This window comes from Camelus dromedarius, chromosome 27, assembly GCF_036321535.1.
Source record: "Camelus dromedarius isolate mCamDro1 chromosome 27, mCamDro1.pat, whole genome shotgun sequence".
Lineage (NCBI taxonomy): Eukaryota > Metazoa > Chordata > Mammalia > Artiodactyla > Camelidae > Camelus > Camelus dromedarius.
This window is the reverse complement of record NC_087462.1, coordinates 7,823,110-7,843,931: the sequence shown is the minus strand read 5'-3', so window position 1 is coordinate 7,843,931 and position 20,822 is coordinate 7,823,110. Positions and strand designations below refer to the sequence as shown.

The 20,822-nt window shown below is 54.3% G+C and overlaps 1 protein-coding gene across 2 annotated transcripts; it reads right to left on the bottom strand.

Annotated features, from left to right (window-relative positions):
* Positions 1–647: 647 nt before the first annotated feature.
* ZSWIM4 (zinc finger SWIM-type containing 4) lies at positions 648–19,088 on the bottom strand. 2 transcript variants are annotated; one of them, XM_031437411.2, is made up of 14 exons: positions 18,721–19,088; positions 16,523–16,724; positions 14,767–15,123; positions 13,285–13,433; positions 13,054–13,204; positions 12,026–12,193; positions 11,040–11,402; positions 9,624–9,761; positions 9,050–9,304; positions 8,395–8,530; positions 5,728–5,882; positions 4,244–4,407; positions 3,076–3,157; positions 648–2,652 (listed from the first exon to the last, which is right to left on the bottom strand). In XM_031437411.2, exons 1-14 carry the CDS (start codon positions 18,871–18,873, stop codon positions 1,793–1,795), a joined length of 3,333 nt encoding a protein of 1,110 aa, XP_031293271.1. In that variant the 5' UTR covers positions 18,874–19,088; the 3' UTR covers positions 648–1,792. The 2 variants fall into 2 exon arrangements, with proteins under 2 accessions (XP_031293271.1, XP_031293273.1); XM_031437413.2 differs by lacking the exon at positions 11,040–11,402.
* Between the last annotated feature and the right edge of the window lie 1,734 nt (positions 19,089–20,822).

Below are 20,822 nucleotides of genomic sequence, written 5' to 3'. Positions count from 1 at the left end.
TACCTTTGGGCGGCATGCCTTCCCCACCCAGCTGCACCCAACACCTGACACGCACCGCCCACCCTCCCCGCCTGGTGCTCAGAAACTTGCTGACAAGTACGCCCCCATAACGGGTATCTGGAGCCCGGACACCCCCTAGTGGCCATTCCCAGCGCCGCAGGGCCAATTTGCCAGAAGTAGGCAATCAGTAGCCCCGCCCCAGCACGGTACTAAATCAAGCTCTGTCGCTTTCTAAAACGAGGGCCAAAAATAAATAAAAACAAACAAATAAAACGTGTGCCCTTTCCTTAAACTTTGAAGCCTCATTTTCCTCATCTGTAAAATGTGAATGATAATCCAACTGCCTTGTAGGGCTGTTGTGACAAGTGCTGTAACTGATGACAGGTGTAAAGCATAGGTGTCAGCACAAGACTTGCTCATAGAGAGCTCTCCATGCTTGTCTGCTGTCATCCATACTGTTACCACTGGATGGAACCAGCAGTTGCTCCCGCTGCATCCCTCGCTTGAAGCTGTGCCCAGAGATGAGGCTGGAGATTTTCTGTGGAGGTGAACAGGGGGCCCTGGCAGGGGGCCGTAATGAGACAGGGGAATGCACCTTAGTCTCAAAATAAAATTAAAAAGAACAAGCTGTGTTCAATCTTTTTAAAAAAAAAAAAAAAAGGAAAAAGGAAATACAATATATGGTTCAATAAATAGAAAAAAAAAGTTACAAAATGTGGTGATCTTTGTCCTTAATTACAGGAGGAGAAAAGACAGGAGGGTGATTGGGGGTAGGACACTCTCCCTCCTCCTCCCTGGGCCAAGGTTGGGGAAGGGAGGCCAGAGACAGCAGCCGGGACCTGGGGCTGCAAACAGAAAGACAGGTTAGATGGTGAGACATATGGGAGGGGAGAGTAAGCTGAAGGGTGGAGCAGGGAGGGGGAGGAAGAGAAAGGGAGAGACAGACAGCCAGAAAATGCCACCACGCTGGCCTCTTTCCTTTCTAGCGTGGGCAGGGGTACCTGGCTTGCCTGTGCTTGTCTCCCCCTGACACCAGGTTTGGAGGACAGTGTGAGCCTGGCTCTGTTCCTGAGTTCTATGTCCAGTGACTAGCAGGTAGGGGGAGGGACATTAATGATCCCCCCGCTGGCCCTGGGACCCTGGCACCCAAGGGAATGGAAGTCCTGGCAGGATGGGGGGTGAGGTATGTGGCTGAGGCCTGAGGCCTCTTCAAATCCTTCAGTGGGGGTGAGCCATTGGTCCCAGTTGGGCAGCCTGGAGTGGGTGCAGGGCTGTGGATGGGGCCCCTGAGGCAGTGAGGAGAGGGTACAAAAGTAGTTTAGATGCCCTAATACCAGCCCCTTGGCCACCCAAAGTTGGGTGTGGGGAGGGTCTGTTCCACTGATTTTGAGAGCCGGTTTCTGGAAAGTCCTGCCTCCCAGCCCCAGCCAGACCTGGGAGTTTGGGGTGGGAGAGCTTGCCTGTTGCTTTTGGGGATGCCCAAGGCGGGGTCATACCAGCTGCACAAGCACACACTCCCTTCCAGGCCTCTGGGTGGTGGCATGGCTTCTGATCCTTGCATCTTGCACACTCCTAGGCACGCAGGTGGCAGGATGCCACCCCTGCCTCCCACCTCCTTCTGGGTGTGGGGGATGGCAGGCAAGATCACCCGGCTCCAGCCGGGCTCCTTCCCTGACTTAATACTGAAATGCCACATAGGCCTCCAGTGTTGAGGCCGCCCGATGGAGAGTGAGTGCCACAGAGGCAGGGGCGAAGGGGGTACCCCCCTCCCCCACCGCCTGCCTGCTGAGCCTCAGCCGAAACGCTCCCGCACCAAGAGCATGAGCTTCTTCTTGCCCTTGTAGGTCTGTTTGAGGTTCTCCAAGAACTGGGCGAACTGAAGGTGCCCATCGGGCGCCAGCAGGAAGGTCTCGCGGGCCTTGCCCAGGAACTCAATGAAGTCGCCGTAGTGCCGCGGGCTGATGTGCGTCAGGCGGGAGTGGCTGGTGGTGATGTAGGCCGCCACCGCCGCGTCCAGCAGCTGGCAGAGCGGTGCCCGGTCGGCGCCCAGGGGCTTGGCAGCCCGCCGGGCCCCGAGGGGACCCAGGCCGGGCGCTGAGAGGGTCCAGCGGCGCAGGATGTCGGAGAGCATGGGGGCACAGTGGATGCTGCGGATGATGAGGGGGACGATGGCAGAGAGCTCGTGCCGGCCCAAAGAGTGGCTGAGCGAGCAGGCCCAGAGCACGTCGTTGACGGCAGGGTGGCTGTCCTGGTTGAAGGCGATGCTCAGCTGCGCCAGGGCCAGTGTCGCCAGCTTGTAGGCCCGCAGCGGCAGGCCGCGGTGCTCCATGTAGCGGGCCACGGTGAAGAGGTGGGCGTGGCCCAGGCCGCCGGCTGCCGCGTCCAGCACGATCTGGTAGGCCGCCTCGAAAGCCGCGTGGTTCTTCTCGCACAGGGTGAGGGCGGGCAAGGCGCAGTTCTGTGGGTCTTTCATGGCGCACTGTAGGGCTAGGGTGCGGGCGCAGGCCCAGAGCTCCTCCCGCCGGGGCGCGTCCAGCTGCAGCCTCAACAGGGTGGCATGAGTGGTACCCGTCACTGCCACGATGGTGGCCGCCTCCACTGGCGTGAATAAGGAGTACCAGTTTTGCATGATGTTCATTAGGGCTTGCGGGCCTGGGGAAGGTGAGAGGGTGGCGCGGGTCAGGAAGAGGGGCAGGGACGTGGATGTGTGCATGGGTCTACCCTGGCCTGCCGTCCCCACTAGCCACGGCTGAAGCCACATCCTCCCTGCCTCCACTCCAGGCTTGACAGAAACTGCACTTTACCTTTCCAAAGGAGAATAGGGCAGCTGATCTGGGCGGGAACTGGGGGTGCGGGCTAGGGGTGGGGCTAACCTTTGGAGCGATGGTCCTTTCTCCAAGCCACTTTAGCCTGGCCAGCCTCTAGGCCTTTCTCCAGCTTGGTTCCCCTGCCCAACATTCCCTTGTGGCCCATCCCTGAGCATAGGCCCGAGTCAAGGAAATTGCTCTGAGTCTCCCTTGTGACTGCTCATTTCCACAGGGAGATGGGTGCCAGGTTCCCCCTGGGGACTCTCACCGATTTCTGTAGCACAGCTGACCAGCCAGCGCACCATCTCCCTCCGGCGCCAGGTCATGGTGTTCAGGGTCATCCGCATCACCTGCAGCATGGGACAGGGGAGAGATGGGGTCACCTCAAGCCAGGGCTGGCCTATAGGAGGGGGTTGGCGATCTGGAGGGGCCCCGGAAAACTCGGAAGTTAAGAGCTGAATCAATGAGCCATAAAATCTGGGCAAAGGGTGTCACCTCTCTGGACCTCAGTTTCCTCATCTGTAAAATGGAGATAAAAATAGTATCTACCTCATAGAGTTGTGAGAACTGAATGAAAGCATGTAGGTAAAGCTCTATGCACAGTGCCTACTGCTCCAAAGTGCTCAGCTGACACCAACATTACTGTTACTGTTATTGTTGGTGTTATCCTAAGGCCCCGTGGATCCCACCTGGGATGACAAACCAACCTGTCCTCCCTCTCTGGAAAGTTCCATGCTTCCTGTCAGCACATTTCCCCTGTAGCTCCAAAGCACCTGCCCTTCAGGCTCCACTTTCTTCAGGTCCCACCCCCCAAAAGTACCTTCCCTGCTGGCCCCTCCCCTGAGGCCCCATCCCCAGGTCCTGTCTGGAAGCTCCTAAACAGTGGGTCACCTCTCTAAAGCTCCACCCTTATCTCAACCCCCACATTCCCCCTACAATGGCTCCTCCCCCAAAGAGGTGCTTCTTCATTCTCAGGACCATCCCCAAACCTCTCCCCTCAGTGGTGACCAGAGGGGCCCCTACAGGCCCTGCCCCCAAGAAAGCTCCTTATTGGCAGGCTGCCCACTCAGCTTCAGCCCCGCCCACCCTCTTGTGACCCACCCACTCAACTGCAGGCTCCGTCACCAAGCCCTCTATCTTGCCCTCGCCCTCAGCCACATTCCAGGAGGTAGAGTCTCAACTTCAGGCTCTGCTACTGAGTCACTCATTCATAGGCCCCACCCTCATTAGTGACTCCATTCCCTCACTCTCAGGACTCTCACTCACAGACCCTGTTCCTCTGTAGCCCCGCCCTACAGGCACTTGCATCCAGGCCCCGCCCCCAAAGGCTGACCTCACACTCAGACCCCACCCCCAAGTGGCTCTCACTCGGCCCCGCCCTCAGGCTGCATTCCCCTGACATCATTCCCCGACCTCATCCTCCTGGCGGCCCTCACCTGCAGGCCCAGCTCCAGAGCGATGCCCAGCAGCGTGGTGTCCGGTGGTGCGCTGGCCGGGGTGGCTGTCTTGCAGGCGTCCTGCGCCAGCTTGAAGAGCAGGGCTGGAGAGTGGATGTTCTGTTGGATGGAGCCCAATACTGTGTGCAGCCACTTGGGGTCTCCTGTGGTAGGGGGAGGGACAGAGGACACTGTAGGTATACCTGGCCCCAATCCCTGCTGCTGCCTGACCTGCTCGCAGATTTCTCTACACAGGCACAAAGGTGTGAGGATGACACACCTGACAGTAGTCCTATGAAGATCTAGGCCACTCTTGGCACTGGCCTTTTCCCTCCTGTGGGAGGAAGCCATCCGGGGACCCACTGGACCCCTAATTGTCAAGGGCATCAATTCTGGACCCAGGTGCTAATGTTCAAATCCTTGCCTGTCCACTCACTAGCTGCGTGACCTTGAGCAAGTAATTTCACCTCTCTGTGCCTTGGCTGCCCCATCTGTACAACGGGTAATACTGTTGCAATGGCATGTGTCTCACAGGGCTGTGGTGAGCCCATACTTGTAAAGGCCTTAATATGGCAAGAGCTACACAGATGTGAGCTTTTATTACTATTGTTAATTATCATTGGCCCAGATCCTACAATTCTGTCACCCTGCTCCAACCACCCCAGCCTCCTCTCTGTTCCTCAAATACACCAGGCACGGTCCAGCCTCAGGGTTTTGCACTAGCTGTTCCCCCTGCCTGGAATGCTCTTCCCAGATGGTATGGACTGAATTGTGCCCTCCTAAAATTCATATATTGAAGCCCTAACCTCCCAGTGTGATGGTATTGAAGGTGGGGCCTTTGGGAGGTAATTTGATTTAGATGACATCCTGAGGGTGGGGCCCATAGGATGGGATTAGTGTCCTTCTAAGTAGAGGAGGAGACCAGAGGTCTCGCTTTCTCTGCCATGTGCAGACAGTGAGAAAGCAGCTGTCTACAAGCCAGGAAGAGAGAGCCCTCGCTAGGAACTGACCATGCTGGCACCCTGACCTTGGACTTCCAGCCTCTAGAACTGTGAGAAAAATTTCTGTTGTTTAAACCACTGAGTCGACGGTATTTTGTTGTGGCAGCTGAGTTAAGACATCAAATACTGGCATGGCTCCACCCTCACCTTCACGTCTTGGCTTAAATGTCAACTTGCTTTATTCCCCTCCGTAGCACTAACTACCTATCACCACGTAACAGTCTTCTTTACCTTATTCATCATCTGTCTGTCCCCAGCAGAATTAACACTACAGAGCAAGGGATTTGGGAATTTTGTTCACTGCTACAGGCTCAGAACCTGGGACAGTGCCTGATACATCTAGAAAGTGCTCAAGGAAAACTGTGGAATTTGGTAAAAAGGATAAAAAGTAGGGGAGCAAGAATGAGGGAAAGGGAGGAAGAGAGAAATGTGGAGGAGGAGGATGGGGCGGGGGATGGGGATGTGGGCAGCCGCCATCCTCACCCTTGGCAGCGGTCAGCATGGCGGAGGCCAGCTCACACTGCCGGGTCTCCAGGTGGCCAAGGATGAACCAGCGAGGGAAGCGGTTGCTCACGATGGAGTCCAGTGGGTTGCCATGAGGTTCTCCAGCTGGAAATGCTGTCTCCAGGACGGGTAGCCTGGGGTGAGAAGAGGAACAAGCCTGCAGTGGGACAAGGCTGGAATCTCCATCCTCTCAAGGAGAGGTCTCCTGCACAGCCAGAGCCTACCCCCTGAGGCCAGCAAAGCCCTGGGCACCCAGGAAGATGGAAGGTGTGAGCTCAAGATTTTCACCGCAGTGTTGTTAAATAAACACTGCGGGGTTGCTTAAATAAATGATGCTCTGTTCATGCACCACAGGCTGATAGCTAAGGGGATTATTTGTGTCCTGAAGTGGCCCCGCCCCCTTTTGCTCACACTGTTCCAGCCACTATCCCCCCTTGATGTCCCTCATGTACCTCAGGGCCTTTGCACAAGCCTGGAACACTCTCCCCTAGACTCCTGTGGTTCTCCCTTACTTCTTTCAGGTCTTTGCTCAAATATTTTTCAGCGAGCTCTTCCCTGACATCCCCAACACATGTCAGACGGCAGGTTCCCACTCCCAACTCTTTCCATCCCTTTCTTGCATGTCACCATCTGACATACAACAGGGTTTACCAATAAACTTTTTTTTTACTTGAAGTATAGTTGATTTACAATGTTGTGTTAGTTCCTAGTGTACAGCACAGTGATTCAGTTATACATACATATTTTCTTTTTCATATTCTTTTTCTACCTATAAATTTAATTACTATCTCTCCCTCACTACAATGTCAGTCCCACAAGGGCAGGAATTTTTGACTGTTTTGTTCACTGCTGCATCTCCAGCACAATGCCTGGCACACACACAGCTAGTAAACAACAAATGTTTGTTGACTGACTCAATGTCCCCCTAAGATATATTATTAAGCAGCTCACTATTTTTCTTTAGATGTATGTCTTTAAAAAATTTTTTTTGACTTTATTATTTAAAAAAAAATTGGGGGTGGAGGTAATTAGGTATTTATTAATTTATTTAGGCTGGGGATTGAACCCAGGGCCTCATGCCTGTTAAGCACATGCTCTCTGACTGAGCTATACCCTCCCCTCAGCAGCTCACTATTTACATGCATTTTGTGTTTAGAAAAGTTCTTCAAAGTTGTCAGATGTAGCTGACAGCTTGGAATAGGAGTCAAGATTATTCTGGTTCCAAATAGCTAAATAATTTCACTACGTGAGTTTGGATACACCTTAAGCCTGTTTGTGCGTAAAATGAAGGTAAACATACTTATTTTGCTGGGTAGTGTAGATTATATGGGTAACATGAGTCATGGATTTAGATGAGGGGTTGGCATCTCTTTTCTGCAGAGGACTGGACAGTCAGTATCTTCAGCTCCTTGGGCCATTTGGTCTCTGTTGCAACTGTCGTTGTGCGAAAGCAGTCACAGACAGTAAGTGAATGAATGAGTGGTGCTGTGTGTCAGTAAAATTTTATTTCTGGACACTGAAATTTGAGTGTCACATATTTTTCATGTCACAGAATATTAGTTTTTTTTCCCCAACCATCTAAAGATAAAGATATAAAAAACACTCATCTCATGGGCTGTACAAAAGCAGGTGGCAGGCCAAATTTGGTCCGTGGACTGTAATTTGCTGGCCCTGGCTTAGAAAACAGTCCAGAACATGAAAGAGTGTTCTCTAAATCATGCCTCTTAACAGATTATTCTTTCCAAATATTCTGGAAAAATGCACCCCAAATTGTTAACGGGTATCTCTTGAGGACTGGATAAGAGGATGGGGGACAGATTTCACTGTATTTGTTGGGCGTGGCTTACTATAAAGAGAGCCTTTTAGAAATCTGCTTCTTGTACATAAAATAGTAAACGACAAGGTCCCACTGTACAGCACAGGGAACTATATTCAATACCTTGTAATGGCCTATAATGAAAAAAATATGAAAAGGAATATATATCTGTGTATAACTGAATCACTATGCTGTACACTAGAAATTAATACAACATTATAAATCGACTATACTTCAATTAAAAAAAAAATCTACTTCTGCGATCTGCTGGTGCACATGGGAAATGATAACCTGGTTATTCATCGCAACATCTTTTGGGAAACATCAGAAATGTCTGTCTATCAGCTCCAGAATGGTTTTTTGGTGGTGCATCCCTACAGTGGTTCACATGCTATATGACAAGGTAAAGCCTTTAAGATGCAAATGTTCAGTGAAAACAAGGTGCAAAGAATAGGTTCAGGATGTATCAGGGTGTGAAGGAGAACCAACTTTCAATTTTCAGGTTACAGGTTTACAGAAATCTTGTCTCCTGTGGTATAGAGAAGAAACTGGTAACATTGCTTGCCTCCAGAGGGATATGGGTAGGTTGGAAAAACCTGCCTAGAAAAGGACTCTGAATTCTATGTCATGCGGATATTTCTCAAATTCAAAATAATAGGACACATTTATATTTAGTAATCAAGAGTACAGGGCAGCCTGGAATGTGGAATGCCAGCATGAGGGAGAGTGAATGAACCAAGCTGTGAGTTTAGGTGGAAGGATGGGGTTCCCAGAAGGCTCCCATCCCCCAATCCTGCCCGGCCCAGGGGGAGTCCCCAGTCTCTCCTCACCTCATGGCTCGCAGCGCGAGGCGGTAAGCCAGGTCAGGGTCGTGGGGCAGCAGCGCGGTGAACAGGTAGCGGGCACAGGTGTGCATGGGCACGCTCTCCCGGAACAGTACCTCTCCAAAGCCGCTGAAGGGACCCCCTGCAGGGGCAGGCTGAACTCAGTCCCCACGTGTGGGCTTGCATCGGCCCCTCCCTAGGTCTCTTCACATCCCAGGCTCCCAATGGGGGATGGATTAGACCAAGGATAGAGCGTCTGGGGCTCGAGAGGTCCCCGGGGTGGAAGCGCAGGGCTGAGACTGACACAAACACTGAAAGATCCAAAAGTAGACCCTGGGCATCCCTGGGTAGAGGGCAGGACTCAGATGCAGGGTAGGGGCAGAGGGTGGAGGTGGCATCTGCTCTGGGGGCGGGGTCAAGCCAGCTTCCGTCTGAGATAGGGGGTGGGGCCTCACAGGGCAGGACTATGGGCAGAGCCAATAAAGTCCAGCTGGGCATCAGCGACTAGGCTCATTGGCTACAGGGTTGGGAAGGGTATGGGAGCCTCTTCACTTCCAACAGTTAAAGGCTGCCAGCACTTTGGGGGGCGGGGCCAAGGTCTGGAGCTCACCTTTCAGGAGACGGTAAGGACAAGGAGGTGGGGCTAGGGGCGGGGCCTCACCTTCCAGCAGCTGTCCCGCCTGCTTGCGCAGCACCTGCACCAGCCGCTCGTCCAGCTCTACCTCCTCCAGCAGGGCCAGCAGCTGCTCCTCGTTGCGCACCACCTTGTCCTGGGCGTACAGCCCCTCGGGCAGGACCCGCTGTTGTCCCAGGCCCAGCAGTGCCACCTCTAGCGCCATCGCCAAGTAGGACTCCCCAGGGCTCCCGGGCACTGGCACATGCTGGTAGGCCACCTTCCGCTTCTCAGGGCCTGAGTCTGAGGGAGAAGGGCATCAGGGCTGCTGGAGAACCCCCTTTCCTGGGACTCCAGTGGTACTTGACCCCAAACATGGCCCAACGGTGGGTGAGGCTTAGGGAGAGCCCTGCTGCTTCCGCACACACCGGGTGGTGGGGCCCACCTTCTAGCAGCAGATAGGCCTATGGCGGCCTCACTTTCACTGCTGGCACCTGGCACTGGCCAGAGGGCACGGCCAATTGTAGGGGGTGTGGCCTCCCTTTCTAGAGGTACCAGGAGAGGGGCATGGCCAAAGGGTGATGATTGTCCCCCCTCCCCCAAGGAGTCCCCACTGTAGTACCTGGATAAAGGGCAAGGGTTTCCTCTTCTAGGCGACAGGCCTCCAGGAGTGCCTTGCAGAGGCAGCCAATGGGGTCCAGGGGGTGGCCCACCCATCCTTCCATGTTGGTGATACAGGTGGAGCCTTTCTGCAGCAGCTCTGCAGGTAGGAAGTGGGGGAGGCTCAATGCCTACTTCCACTCCAAGCCCCTGGGGCAAGGGCTTCCTTTCCCTAAACCCCCAGCCCAGCCTCCCAGTGCCCGCCCACCACCTGCCGCTCCAGCATCCATCTTCTCTTCCCCTTGAGCTCGACAGTAGCTGTCACCTCCACGGCCCTGGCCTCCTGTCCCACAGCCAGACCCAGGCCTGGCAGGACACAGAGTGCTTTCTAAAACATCCAGCCAGCGCCCATCCTTTCCTTATAACCCTTAATCCTTCCCACCTGTCTCAGGCCCAACCGGCTTTCAGGGCTCCTAAGGACTGATACGAAAGTTTCCCCATGGTGGTCACCCACTCCATCTGGAAGCCCATCCTCTCCTTCTCCCAAGCTGAGCTCTCCCTTGCCTCTGAGCTCCTGCCAATGCTGTTCCTTCTACCTGGAACATTGTTGCTCCCTCCCCCTCTCCTGGGAAACTCCTATACATATTTAAGAGCTCAGCTTAGCTCTCACCTCCTCTAGGGGGCTTTCCTTATGCCTCCAGGCTGAGTCAGGGCTCTGCTAGGATCCCAGAAACTCCATTCCTCCCCCATTACACCCTGTGTTTAATTTCCTGGTAACTGACCCATCAACCCAACCCCATCGCCCAGAGGACACAACTGGCCACCCTCTTGCCTGCCATATCCAGTTCACAAATATAGTCTATGGGTTTTTGTTCTTCCTAATATAATTTTGAACTTGTTGCCTGTATTGAAAAAAAAAACAGTAAATTCCACATCAAATAATCCAGATTTCTGGCCTCTCTTGAAAAATCAGATCTGGCCACACTGGGTCCATGTTCCTGAAAGGCATGTGGTTGGAGGCATTCACACTTCCCAGACCCCTTTGTGTGAGGTGTGGAAGGTGGGAGGGAATGAGGCCATGACTCCTGCAGCGGCTACAGCAGGTGTGTGGCTGTCTGCACCACACAGACATGAGGTTTGCCAGCAGGTTCTGACTTGTCCTCTTCGGAACTGCCCCCCTGTGACGGCTACAGGCTGCTTAACTTCGTGTGCTTCTGAAGTTCAAACTTGTGAACCCAAGCAGTGGCTTCCCTGACTTTCAATCCTGCAGCCCTTCCATTGGTTTTGTAATCTCCTCTATTAAATTCCTTTCTGCTCAAGACACCTAGAGTGGTCTGTTTTCCTGTTCTACCCACAGACCCTCCAGGTTGTCACAGCCCCCCGCAGTTGGCATTTGTGTCTGCAGCCCCTGGGAGACAGTGATAATATTGATGCCCACCTTTCTTCTGCTGCTTGTAGCTCTCAAGCTGATGTTGCCGCTGCAGCCGGAGTGTGTTGACTATAGCGCTTGCCAGCCGCAGGGCCTGGCGGGGGTACCCGTGGGCCCGCAGGGTGTCCACACGGGCGCAGGCAGTGGGGAAGGGCTCGCCCAACCAGAGTGGGCGGCCCTGGGGGTCGAAGGTTGGCTTGTCACTGCCCACGTTGCCGGTGAGGCTGGGGCCGTAGGAGTCGCTGGCCAGGATCCTCTGCAGGTGGGTGTCACTCCAATGCAGTGACCCAGCCTGCAGGGCACGGCCAAACACGGTGTGGTGGGAACCTGCAGCCACCACCTCCTCCTCCACTTCCTCCTCCTCCTCTGGGCCTGTGGGAAAGGTGCCCAAATGCAGCCCCGTGAGGGGGGCCCTAGCAATCAGGTGGTGGTCAACTTACCACCACCGAGTGCCAGCTCAGGGCTAGACTCTGGGTGCAGCGATGACTGTGTGTCATCTCCCCAAATCTTTCCGGCAGCCTTTCAAAGGCATGTGTAGTTGTGTGTGTGTCAGGCGAGCTGCTATAACCCCTCATACAAATGGACAATTGAAGTTGAATAACTATGTCCATCCATCTTTCTTCACCCTCCACTCCATTCCTTTTCCCTCCTCCTCTATCTTTCTCTCTCCCTCCATCTCTGCTTCTCTTCATTTGTCTCTTTCTTCTCAATACCTGTTTCCTTTTCTCTCTGGCCTGCCCACCCCACCCCCAACTCCTGCCTCCAAGGCTGGGAGGAGGCTGAGTCAGAAGACCAGCCCAGAACTACAGGCATCTTAAGTATTTCATGTCACTGTCCCTCGGGCTGCCTGCTGCCCCTGCCCTGGGTGCTGGGAGGACAGGAAAGGGTTGGTCCCACTCCCGATCCCATTCTCCCCCAGAACACTATGATGAGGTGGTTGGGCCACAGGCAGTGATGACGGTTTGTGGGGGGAGTGGCAGGAACCCCTCTCCTACCTGGGTTGAGGGTGGCAGTGGGCTGCAGGTTGGGTCCGTCGAAAGAGTAGTTGCCCTCCTCCAGTGGGCACACATCCAGCTTGTCCCATTTGCCAAGCAGCTGGAGCCAGCTCTTCCGCTCTTCTGGTTTGCAGTGAGGGCTCAGGACGACGCACACCCACAGGGCCCCTGGGGAGGGAGAGTGGAGAACATGGGCATGGGGAGGCTCAACATTCATGCCAACAGGAACAGCACACATTTATGGAGTACCTGCTGTATGCTGGGCACTGCTCTCTGCTTAATGCTCACTTCAGGCCTCTGAGGTTGCCACAAAACCTCTCTTCACTTTACTGCACAGAGAGGTAAACCACTTGCTGAAGGTCACACAGCTGGGAAGTTAGAAGTCAGGACTCAAACCCAGGCTGCCAGATCCTCTTGCTGTTGTTTTTCTTTTTTCCCTTTTAGCACTTATCACCATCTATCACAGGGGTCAGCAAACTACTGCCCATGGGAAAATCAAACCTGCCACCTGTTTTTGAGTGGTTTGTGAACTAAAATTCATTTTAAATGGTGTTTTAAATGATGTGTGGGGGTGTGGTGAGAATAAATCAAAAGAATATTTTGTGACTCAGGAAAATGATATGAAATTCAAATAAATAAATAGTGCCCCTAAACACAGTTTTATTGGAATGCTGCCACACCCACTTGGTTACATGCGTCTGTGGCTGCTTTCCTGCTCCAACAGATAAAATCACAAGCAGCTGAGACAAAAACCAAAAGGCTGGAAAAGCCAGATCCATTAACTATCTGGCCCTATGGAAAATGTGTGCCGATCCCTCGTCTAATGTGTTTGTAGGATTTTCCCGTCTGTCTCCCCTATTAGGTGTCAGCTCTCAGGGCAGGTATTTACTCTCTCTTGTTTCTTGCTGCAGCCCCTGAGCTTAGTACACAGGAGGTGCTAATGAGTGGAGGAACGATTAAGGGGCCAGACCCTAATCTCGGGGCGAGTGAGCCCTGGTGCCTGCCACGCTCCGAGGTCTGGGACTTACCCAGCTCGTCCCACAGCTGGCGGCACTTGTCCGTCATGCCGGCGCCCTGTTGCCGCCACAGGGCCAGGCGCGGGTCCTGTAAGAACTGCTCAGTCATGAGGATCAGCATGCGCGCCCCGTTGGAGTCCCGCATCCGCAGCATCTCCCGCACCTGTGCGTTAAGGGTGGTGAGGAGGGGCGGGGCTCCTGCGCCAGGGTCATTTAGCCCCGCCCACCGTGCCCAAGCAGCACCTTGCAAAACATGGAGCGCAGCTGCTGGCTGGCGCCATAGTAGCCGCCGTTGGACAGCAGTTGCTTCACCTGCTCCTGGATCTGCTCCTCGTCCAGGTGCCAGCAGTTGGCATCCTCGATGCCGGCTCCCGCCGTGGGGTCTGGGGCACCTGTGGGGAGGGAGGGAAAGCTGAGGCTGGGGCTGGGGAAAAGGGGCACTGTCGTCCAGTCCTCCAAATCACCCAACCCATCCCAAAGTTCCATCCATCCCACCTGAAAATCCACCATTCATCCATCCATCCATCCGCCTATTCATCTATCCATCCATCTTACCCCAAATATCACCTACCTATCCAAACCACTCAACTGTCTATCCACACCCCTATGTCATGCCATGCATCTTTCCACCCACAGATCCATAACCCTTAGCATAACTACCTACCCCATTAGTCCACCATCCACCCTACCATAACTCCTACCTGCTCATCTATCTATATACCCAACCCATTAGTCCATCCATTGACCTACTCACCCCTATTTGTCTTTATAATTCATCTGTACCAACCATTCAAAATACCCACTGACCTGTTCATCCACTGACCCACACAGTTGTGCTATCATCCGTCCAACTAAACCTAACTTTCCATCATTCTTTCTCCATTAACCACCCATTCATATGTATCTCTGAAAACACCCACTAGCCCATTAGTCCATCCATCCATCCTGCACAAAACACCCACTCACATGATACATCCACCATGTCAACCACACATAAGAACATTCTATGCACCCATCAATTTACCCCCAATCATGCACCTATTGGTCCTTCCAATCTTCCACACAACCCCATCTACCCACTATCTCAAACTCTCCAATCAAAGCCTATCCCGTCCAACCCCATCGCCAGTTATCACCAATTCCCCATTCACCTACCATCCTAGGCAATCATTCCATCTATTTTTCCACACCATCAGTTCACCCCAACACCCCATCATGAACACCTTCTGCATCTACCCATCGCCACCCTCAAATATCCACCCATGCCTCCACCCACTACTCATCCATCTACCCACCCTCCATCCTACTCCATCCTCCCACCATTATAGTTAAGCAACACAACTTGTAGCTCCAAACCACCCCAGAACTCATAACACCTCCTGGTCTATCTCCACCTGACACCCACTAATGTCCACACACACTCCTCATGCCCTCTGCCCATCCATGCTCAGGTCTGCTCCTGTGATCTTGGGATACCCCACCCAGGGGTCGGATCTTCCCATTGGCTGATTTCTGACCATTCATCTGCCCAGGGAGGGCCAGATCAAATCCAAGATCTGCCACTTACTAGGTATGTGACCTCGACCTCAGGTAGTGATGCTCCCCAATCCCTGCTCACAGATCAAGGGTACCTTTGGATGCTGTGACAAATGCCCAGCACATAGCAAGCGACGTGGCTGCTAGCTGGGGCCTCACCACCCCGATCAGACCCCTGGGTGCCCTTACCATGAACCAGGTTGATCTCAGAGCCCAGGAGGAGGATCTCGTCTGCCAAGCGCTGGGCAGTGGGAAGCACCTCGGTATGGTGGGCACTGATGAGGTACTGCACGAACTTCTGCAGCTGGTCCCGGTTCATCTGGGAAAGTGTCTCAGAGATGGGCAGCCGCAGCTCTACCTGGCGGGCATGCCGAATGCGGTACAGTGACAGGGCTACCACGTGGGCACAGTAGAAGAGGTCACGGTTGTCGCAGCCGCAGCTCACGGATGTGATCTTGCAGCGGTCAAAGCTGATGGAAACGTGGTAAAGGCGCTCGGGCTCTCCGGGGCCCCCCAGCTCCCGGATGTTTCCGCTCAGGTGGAACCCTAAGACCAAAACCAAACGGTCACTGCTGCGTCACCCTAAAGATGGGTGGTGCTGGTCCGTGGTGCACAAGACCAGGGGCCAGTCCCAGCTGAGCCACCTAACACAAGTCACTTAAACTTGCTGTGCCTCGGTTTCCTCATCTGTGAAGTGGGAATAAATAGTAACCTCCTCCTCATGCATTTGTACTGAGGATTAAATGGGTTAATATTTGCCAAGTGCTTAGAACACTGTTGGCATACAGTAAGTCCTAAGTGAATGCTTATTCTTGCTCTAATTCTGAATAATATTATAGCAATGCTGCTGAAGATGGTTTTCTTAGCCCTTGGGTAATTGTGGATACAGCCCAGGCTCCAAGCTCCTTGGGCCTTCCTGGAAAGATACCAAAGGCCTGTGAGTGACACTTAGGGGCGAGGGGTGGATGTGGCAAGCCAGGGGCCAGGTCACCCCCTCACCCCCTGCCCCTCCCTGGCCCCTGGGGAGCCCAGATGCCAGGCTCATCCGACTGGTTGGGTAGCTCAGGCCCCAGCCGGCCCTGGCTGCGTCATGCAGGGAGACGGCGGCTTCCTCATACCGGCTGGAGGTGGCCGAGCCTGTGGCCAGCTGGGTCATGTCCAGGCAAGGGGGCCCCCAGGCTGACAGGGTTCAGGAAGGGTCATCTTGGCTGAGCCCCTGCCTCCAGCAGGCAGACATGACCTTTTCCCATGGGACGTGTGGTATTCCAGGGCACCTGCCTTCTGGCTCAGCCTCCACTGGTTCCCTTCTGAGCCCTGCTGCTTGAGGTCTAGAATCATCTTTCATCTCTAGCTCTAAACCTCTGCCCCCTCCCCTCCCGTGGACACTGCTGCCTAAGCTCTAAGATCATTCCTCCCAGATGATCCTAAACTTCCACCCTAGCCTCCATCGAAGCCTGAGGTCTGAGACTATCCCTAAACCTCTGAAACCAACCTCAACCCGAGTCTCTCTGCCTGAGGTCTAAGACTGTCTCTCAACACTGGATCTAAAACTTTGCCACCAACTCTGACCTAGGACCCTGCTGCCTGAGGTCTAGGATCATTGTTACCTCTGGTTCTAAACCTCGGCATCAGAGCATCCCTGGGGCCCGGTCTGAGGTCTAGAACCTCCTATCACTTCCAGTTTACAATCACTCCTCAAAACTACTGCCTCGGTCCTGCCTTCCTGCCTCATCACAGCTACCCCAACTCCCAAATAAGCTGTCTGAGGTCAAGGCAGATCCCTGCTCTTAAGCTCACAATATCTCGTACAACCCTCCCGGACATCAAAGCCTGAAGTTTGGAACATTCCCTCCCCCTGACCCAGGCTTCCCTCCAACTCCCCACTCTTTCATGACTGCTCTGGACCTCCCGGCCTCCCCGGCAGGGGTGGGGGGCAGCCACTCACCCACTTGCAGCACACGGTCCACAGCCCCGCTCTGCAGCAGGTGCAGCCCGCGGGTGAAGGGGACCCGGGCATCGTGCTCGCCCTCTGGGGGCTGGTAGCCCAGTGATGAGTACATGCATATCTCCCGCTCGCTGCGTGGAAATGACCAGAACACGATGCGCTTCTGGACTGGCTCCGGCACCCGGGAGAACCGCTCCTCAACCTATGGGGAGGGCCGGTGTGTTACATACCCCGGTGCTTGGAATCCTGGCTTTGCCACATACAAGTAGTATGACCTTGAGCAAGTCACTTGCCCCTCTGAGCTTTGGTTTTCTCAAGAAGGAGATGTTAAGGGCATCTGCCTCCTGGGTATCATGAGTATTAAATATGCATTAATATGTGTACAGCGCTTACAATAACACCTGGCACATAGTTAGTGTTCTGGAACTTTCTGCCGCTTCCTTCCTGGATGTCAGGTCCCAGAGTCCTAACGTAAGGTAGTCTCCCCTCTCAGGCTTTGAGGGGGCAGGAGGAAGGAAGACAAAAGTGATAAGAAGACTAGGCCTATGTATTCTTAGCCTACACTGTGCTAAATGCTTTATGAGTGCGATTTCCCTTAATTCTCATAGCAACAACCCAGTGATACTTTTGCAGCCTGGGGAATCTGAGGCTCAGAGATGAGGTGAATTCACTTGTTCAGGGTCCCATAGCTGGCAAACTCCAGGTCCTAAGACAGGATCTCTGTTCTAGCTTCTAAGGGTCCCCAGGGAGGAAGGGGTGTCCTGGCCACCCCTGGGGGCTCTGGGCAATGAACCAAGCTGGTTGAGCCTGTGTTCCAATCCAGGCTTGCTATTCACTGGCTGGGTGTCCTTGGGCAAGTTTCTCAACCTCTCTGTGCCCCAGTTTCCTCAAAGTGAGAAGGAGAACAACTTCCAAAGGGTTGCAGAGGATTCCATGAGCTTCTGTGGGGTGAGAGCTTTCCCAGGGCCAGACCTGCCCAGGGCAGGTACAGGAGAACCCTGGAGAAGGTTTTAGGATAGCGGGTCTCACATGCAATGAAGGCGCAGGGACATTCCAAGGCCCCCAGCCCTGGGTTTCAGGGGGAAGTGGAAGGACCAGTGACTGGCCCTGGCCTTGGGGACAGTTGGCAGATGACTAAGGAGGGAATTTCCAGGCCATGAATCAGAGCCTGCCCCATCCACACTTGGCCCAGACCCATCAGTCCCAGCAGAATTCCTAACTCTGGAGAGGCCAGGGAGCAAAGAATGCCCCCCGACCCCAAGCCAAATGGAAGACAGAGCCTACAGGAAGGCTTGGTCAGGTCCTGGCCACCACTCCAGTTCCCCGGGGGACCACCCTGAAAGCTGGGAAAGCAGACTTTACTGTCCCAGCCCTGGGGTATCCTGGCAGGGCCCCCAGAAGCTATTGGGGCAGGATTCTAGGTGCACCTGTTTATAGACACGGAGACCCATGCCCTACACCTGCTGCCAAACTCTGGAAAAACTCGGGTGGCTGGGGGGCAAGGAGAGAGTGAGCATGGGGTAATGGGGAGGGGAGACTCTGACAGTGAAGTAATCTGCCAGGAGGGGCTAGGTAGCCCCAGGTGGGAGGTGGTCCCAGAAATACTGAGGGTGAGTGGTTATCACGGCTTGAGGGAAGCATCAGCAGGGGAAGAGAGGGGTCTCCATGGGACAGGTGGGTTCTGGATGCTGGATGCAAGGATGGGGGATAGGAAAGGGGTGTCTTGAGGCTGGGAGCTATATAAGTGGGGGAGTCCTCTACTGGGGGACAGAGATGTAGACTCACGCCAGGTGGGCGCGTGTTGTAGTAGTTGGAGAGAAAAGTGAGGACTGAATGTGGAGCCCTAACTGGGGGATGAGGATGAGGTGGGAATAGAGAGGTGTCTAGGATTGTGAGAGAATCATGGGGCAGGAGCAGAGAAAGCGTGCCGAGCTGGGATCTGGGGCACTGAGCGCATCCCTGAGTCTTGTGGGCTGAAGTGCAGGGCTGGCTGGGGAAGGGATGGGGGTGGGTCAGGGTTTGAAGGGGTGAAATGGGAGGATGAGGTGTCCTGGGACAGGGTTAAGGATCCTGGAGGAGATCTCTGGGAGTGTCTCCGATGGGGGCAGGTCCGGAGGCTGAGTCTGGATAGGGGGAGAAGAAGGCACCTCTGGGAAAGGGCTGGGGGTGAGTCCCTCCCCACCCCCCTCCTCAGTCACCTGCTCGAAGGCCCAGCTCTCGGCTACTCGCTTGGCGCTGAGGTCCAGCAGCGCCTCGGGCCGGCCCCGGCCACGCACGGCCCCGGCCCCGGCGTCGCGCTCCTCCAGTCCCGCGGGGCAGCCCCGGCTCCGCTTGGCCGCAGGGGGGTCCATCCGGACGGGCCGGGGCTGGGGCGGGGCCTGTTGGGGGGGGTCAGTCCGATGCCTGCTCTGCTTCGCCGGCGCCCGCGACCCCTTCCCGCCCTCTTGTCCTTCGTTCGCGCTCGGTAGCCCCGGGACTCCCGCCGCACCCACCCCCGCCCCCGAGCCGGGCCGGCCGGGTGATGCGGCCCCTTTAAGACTCTTCACAACAATGAAGCTGCCTCGGCCGCCGCTTTATCCTCCGCCGTCGTCCCGCCCCCGCCGCCGGTCCCCATTGGCCCCCCCCTCCGGCCTCCGAGGCCCTCCTCCTCCGAGGGCTGCACAAGCAGACCCGTCTCCAAGCCGCCACTGCTCATTCGTTGCATGTGCTGCCTGTCTTTCTGGAACGACCCAGTCAGAGTGCTCAGCGAGAGGCGCTGTCAATCACCGGGCGCCGGAGACCAATCACAGTGGGAGGACCCCCCGCAGCGCCGGCCTTAAGCAGAGTTTCGGGGCGGGTCCTGGGTTCATTCACAACATTCCTCCCCCGCCCCCCTCGGGCTGGACAGCGCTCCCCCGGCAGCTGGGGCTGCGCCCACACACGGCTTTGTTTACTGAGGGTCGCTTCCGGGCGCCGCGAGGGGACAATCAACATGGCTCGGCCCGGGAGCGAGACAGAGCGGCGGGATCCCCGGAGAGCGTCTCAGCCCCTCCTCCCTCTGGGCTGTGTGACGCGAGAAAGCCTCTCTGGGCGCCGGGTCAAGTTTTGATGCTTTGTGGGATGGAGGGATCAACAGGCCCCTTGGTAGAGCTCATGGGGGCTGCGGACTCCTCTGGAAATAGAGCCCAATTCAAGCCCGCCCTTGAGCCCCAAGCTAAGAACCTCCAATCCATTCTATGCCCTAAATATTACACTGAGTCATACGAAATTACTGATTTTCAACAATATTTGATACACTAAATGGCAATTTCATAAGCTTCAACATAATAGATGTCAAATCCGATCACTTATGATTATTTTTTCTGATTCAGCTTGTCCAGGACACATCTCTGACTTTGAAGCAAGTGGTGGTCTTCATCGTGGCTCCCCAGACCACTCTCACCCCCTGCCCCACTATCCTTCCTCTCCATGTCCTTAGAGAACCCTACATTTCCCCTTCACCACACTTCTCTCCATTGTCATTACATTTCTTTATCAATTTCAGCAGTTGTTTAATTTCTCTCTTCTGCACTCCCATCTTGAGGTCCAAGGGGCAGTAGTCTGTCTGGTGCACTGCTTTACCGCCAGCATCTGAATAGCTCCCGACATACTGCAGCCACTCAATCTATATATAACTTGTTGACTGAACCAACTCATGCTTTGCTCTCATTCCGCTGCAATGATCTGCAGAGCAGGAAAAACCCAAGCTGGCCCCTAAGTGGCCTGATTGCAGGCCCCCTGCTCCTTCCCAAATGGAAACTCTGGCTTTTTCCTTCCAGGAATTTCCAGTTTCACAGCTGCACTTCCTGGCCAGTCCCCAACCCACCCTTTAGTGAACTCCCTCCCACCTGCACTGTCCAGTACAGTCACCACTGGTCACAAGTGGCCTTTGAGTTCTTGAAATGGGACTGGCCTGAATTGGGCTGTGCTGTTAATGTAAAACACATTGAATTTCGCAGGCTTAGTAGGAAAAAGAAAGAAAGCAAAAATACCTCATTAAGAATTTTTTTGTATTGATTACATGTTGAAATGATACTATTTTAGATAAGTTTGGGTTAAGTAAAATACATTATTAAAATTAATCCCACTTGTTTCATTGTATTGTATTTATTTTATTTTATCCTATGTAGTATCAGGGCATTTAAAGTTACATATGCGACTTGCATTGTAATTTCTACAGACAGCAGTGGTCTTGAGAAACCACAGCAGGCCACAGTGACAACGGAAATAACAATAATAGTTCTGTACTGACTGCTCCTGTGGTGCTTTAGCTGTTCAGACA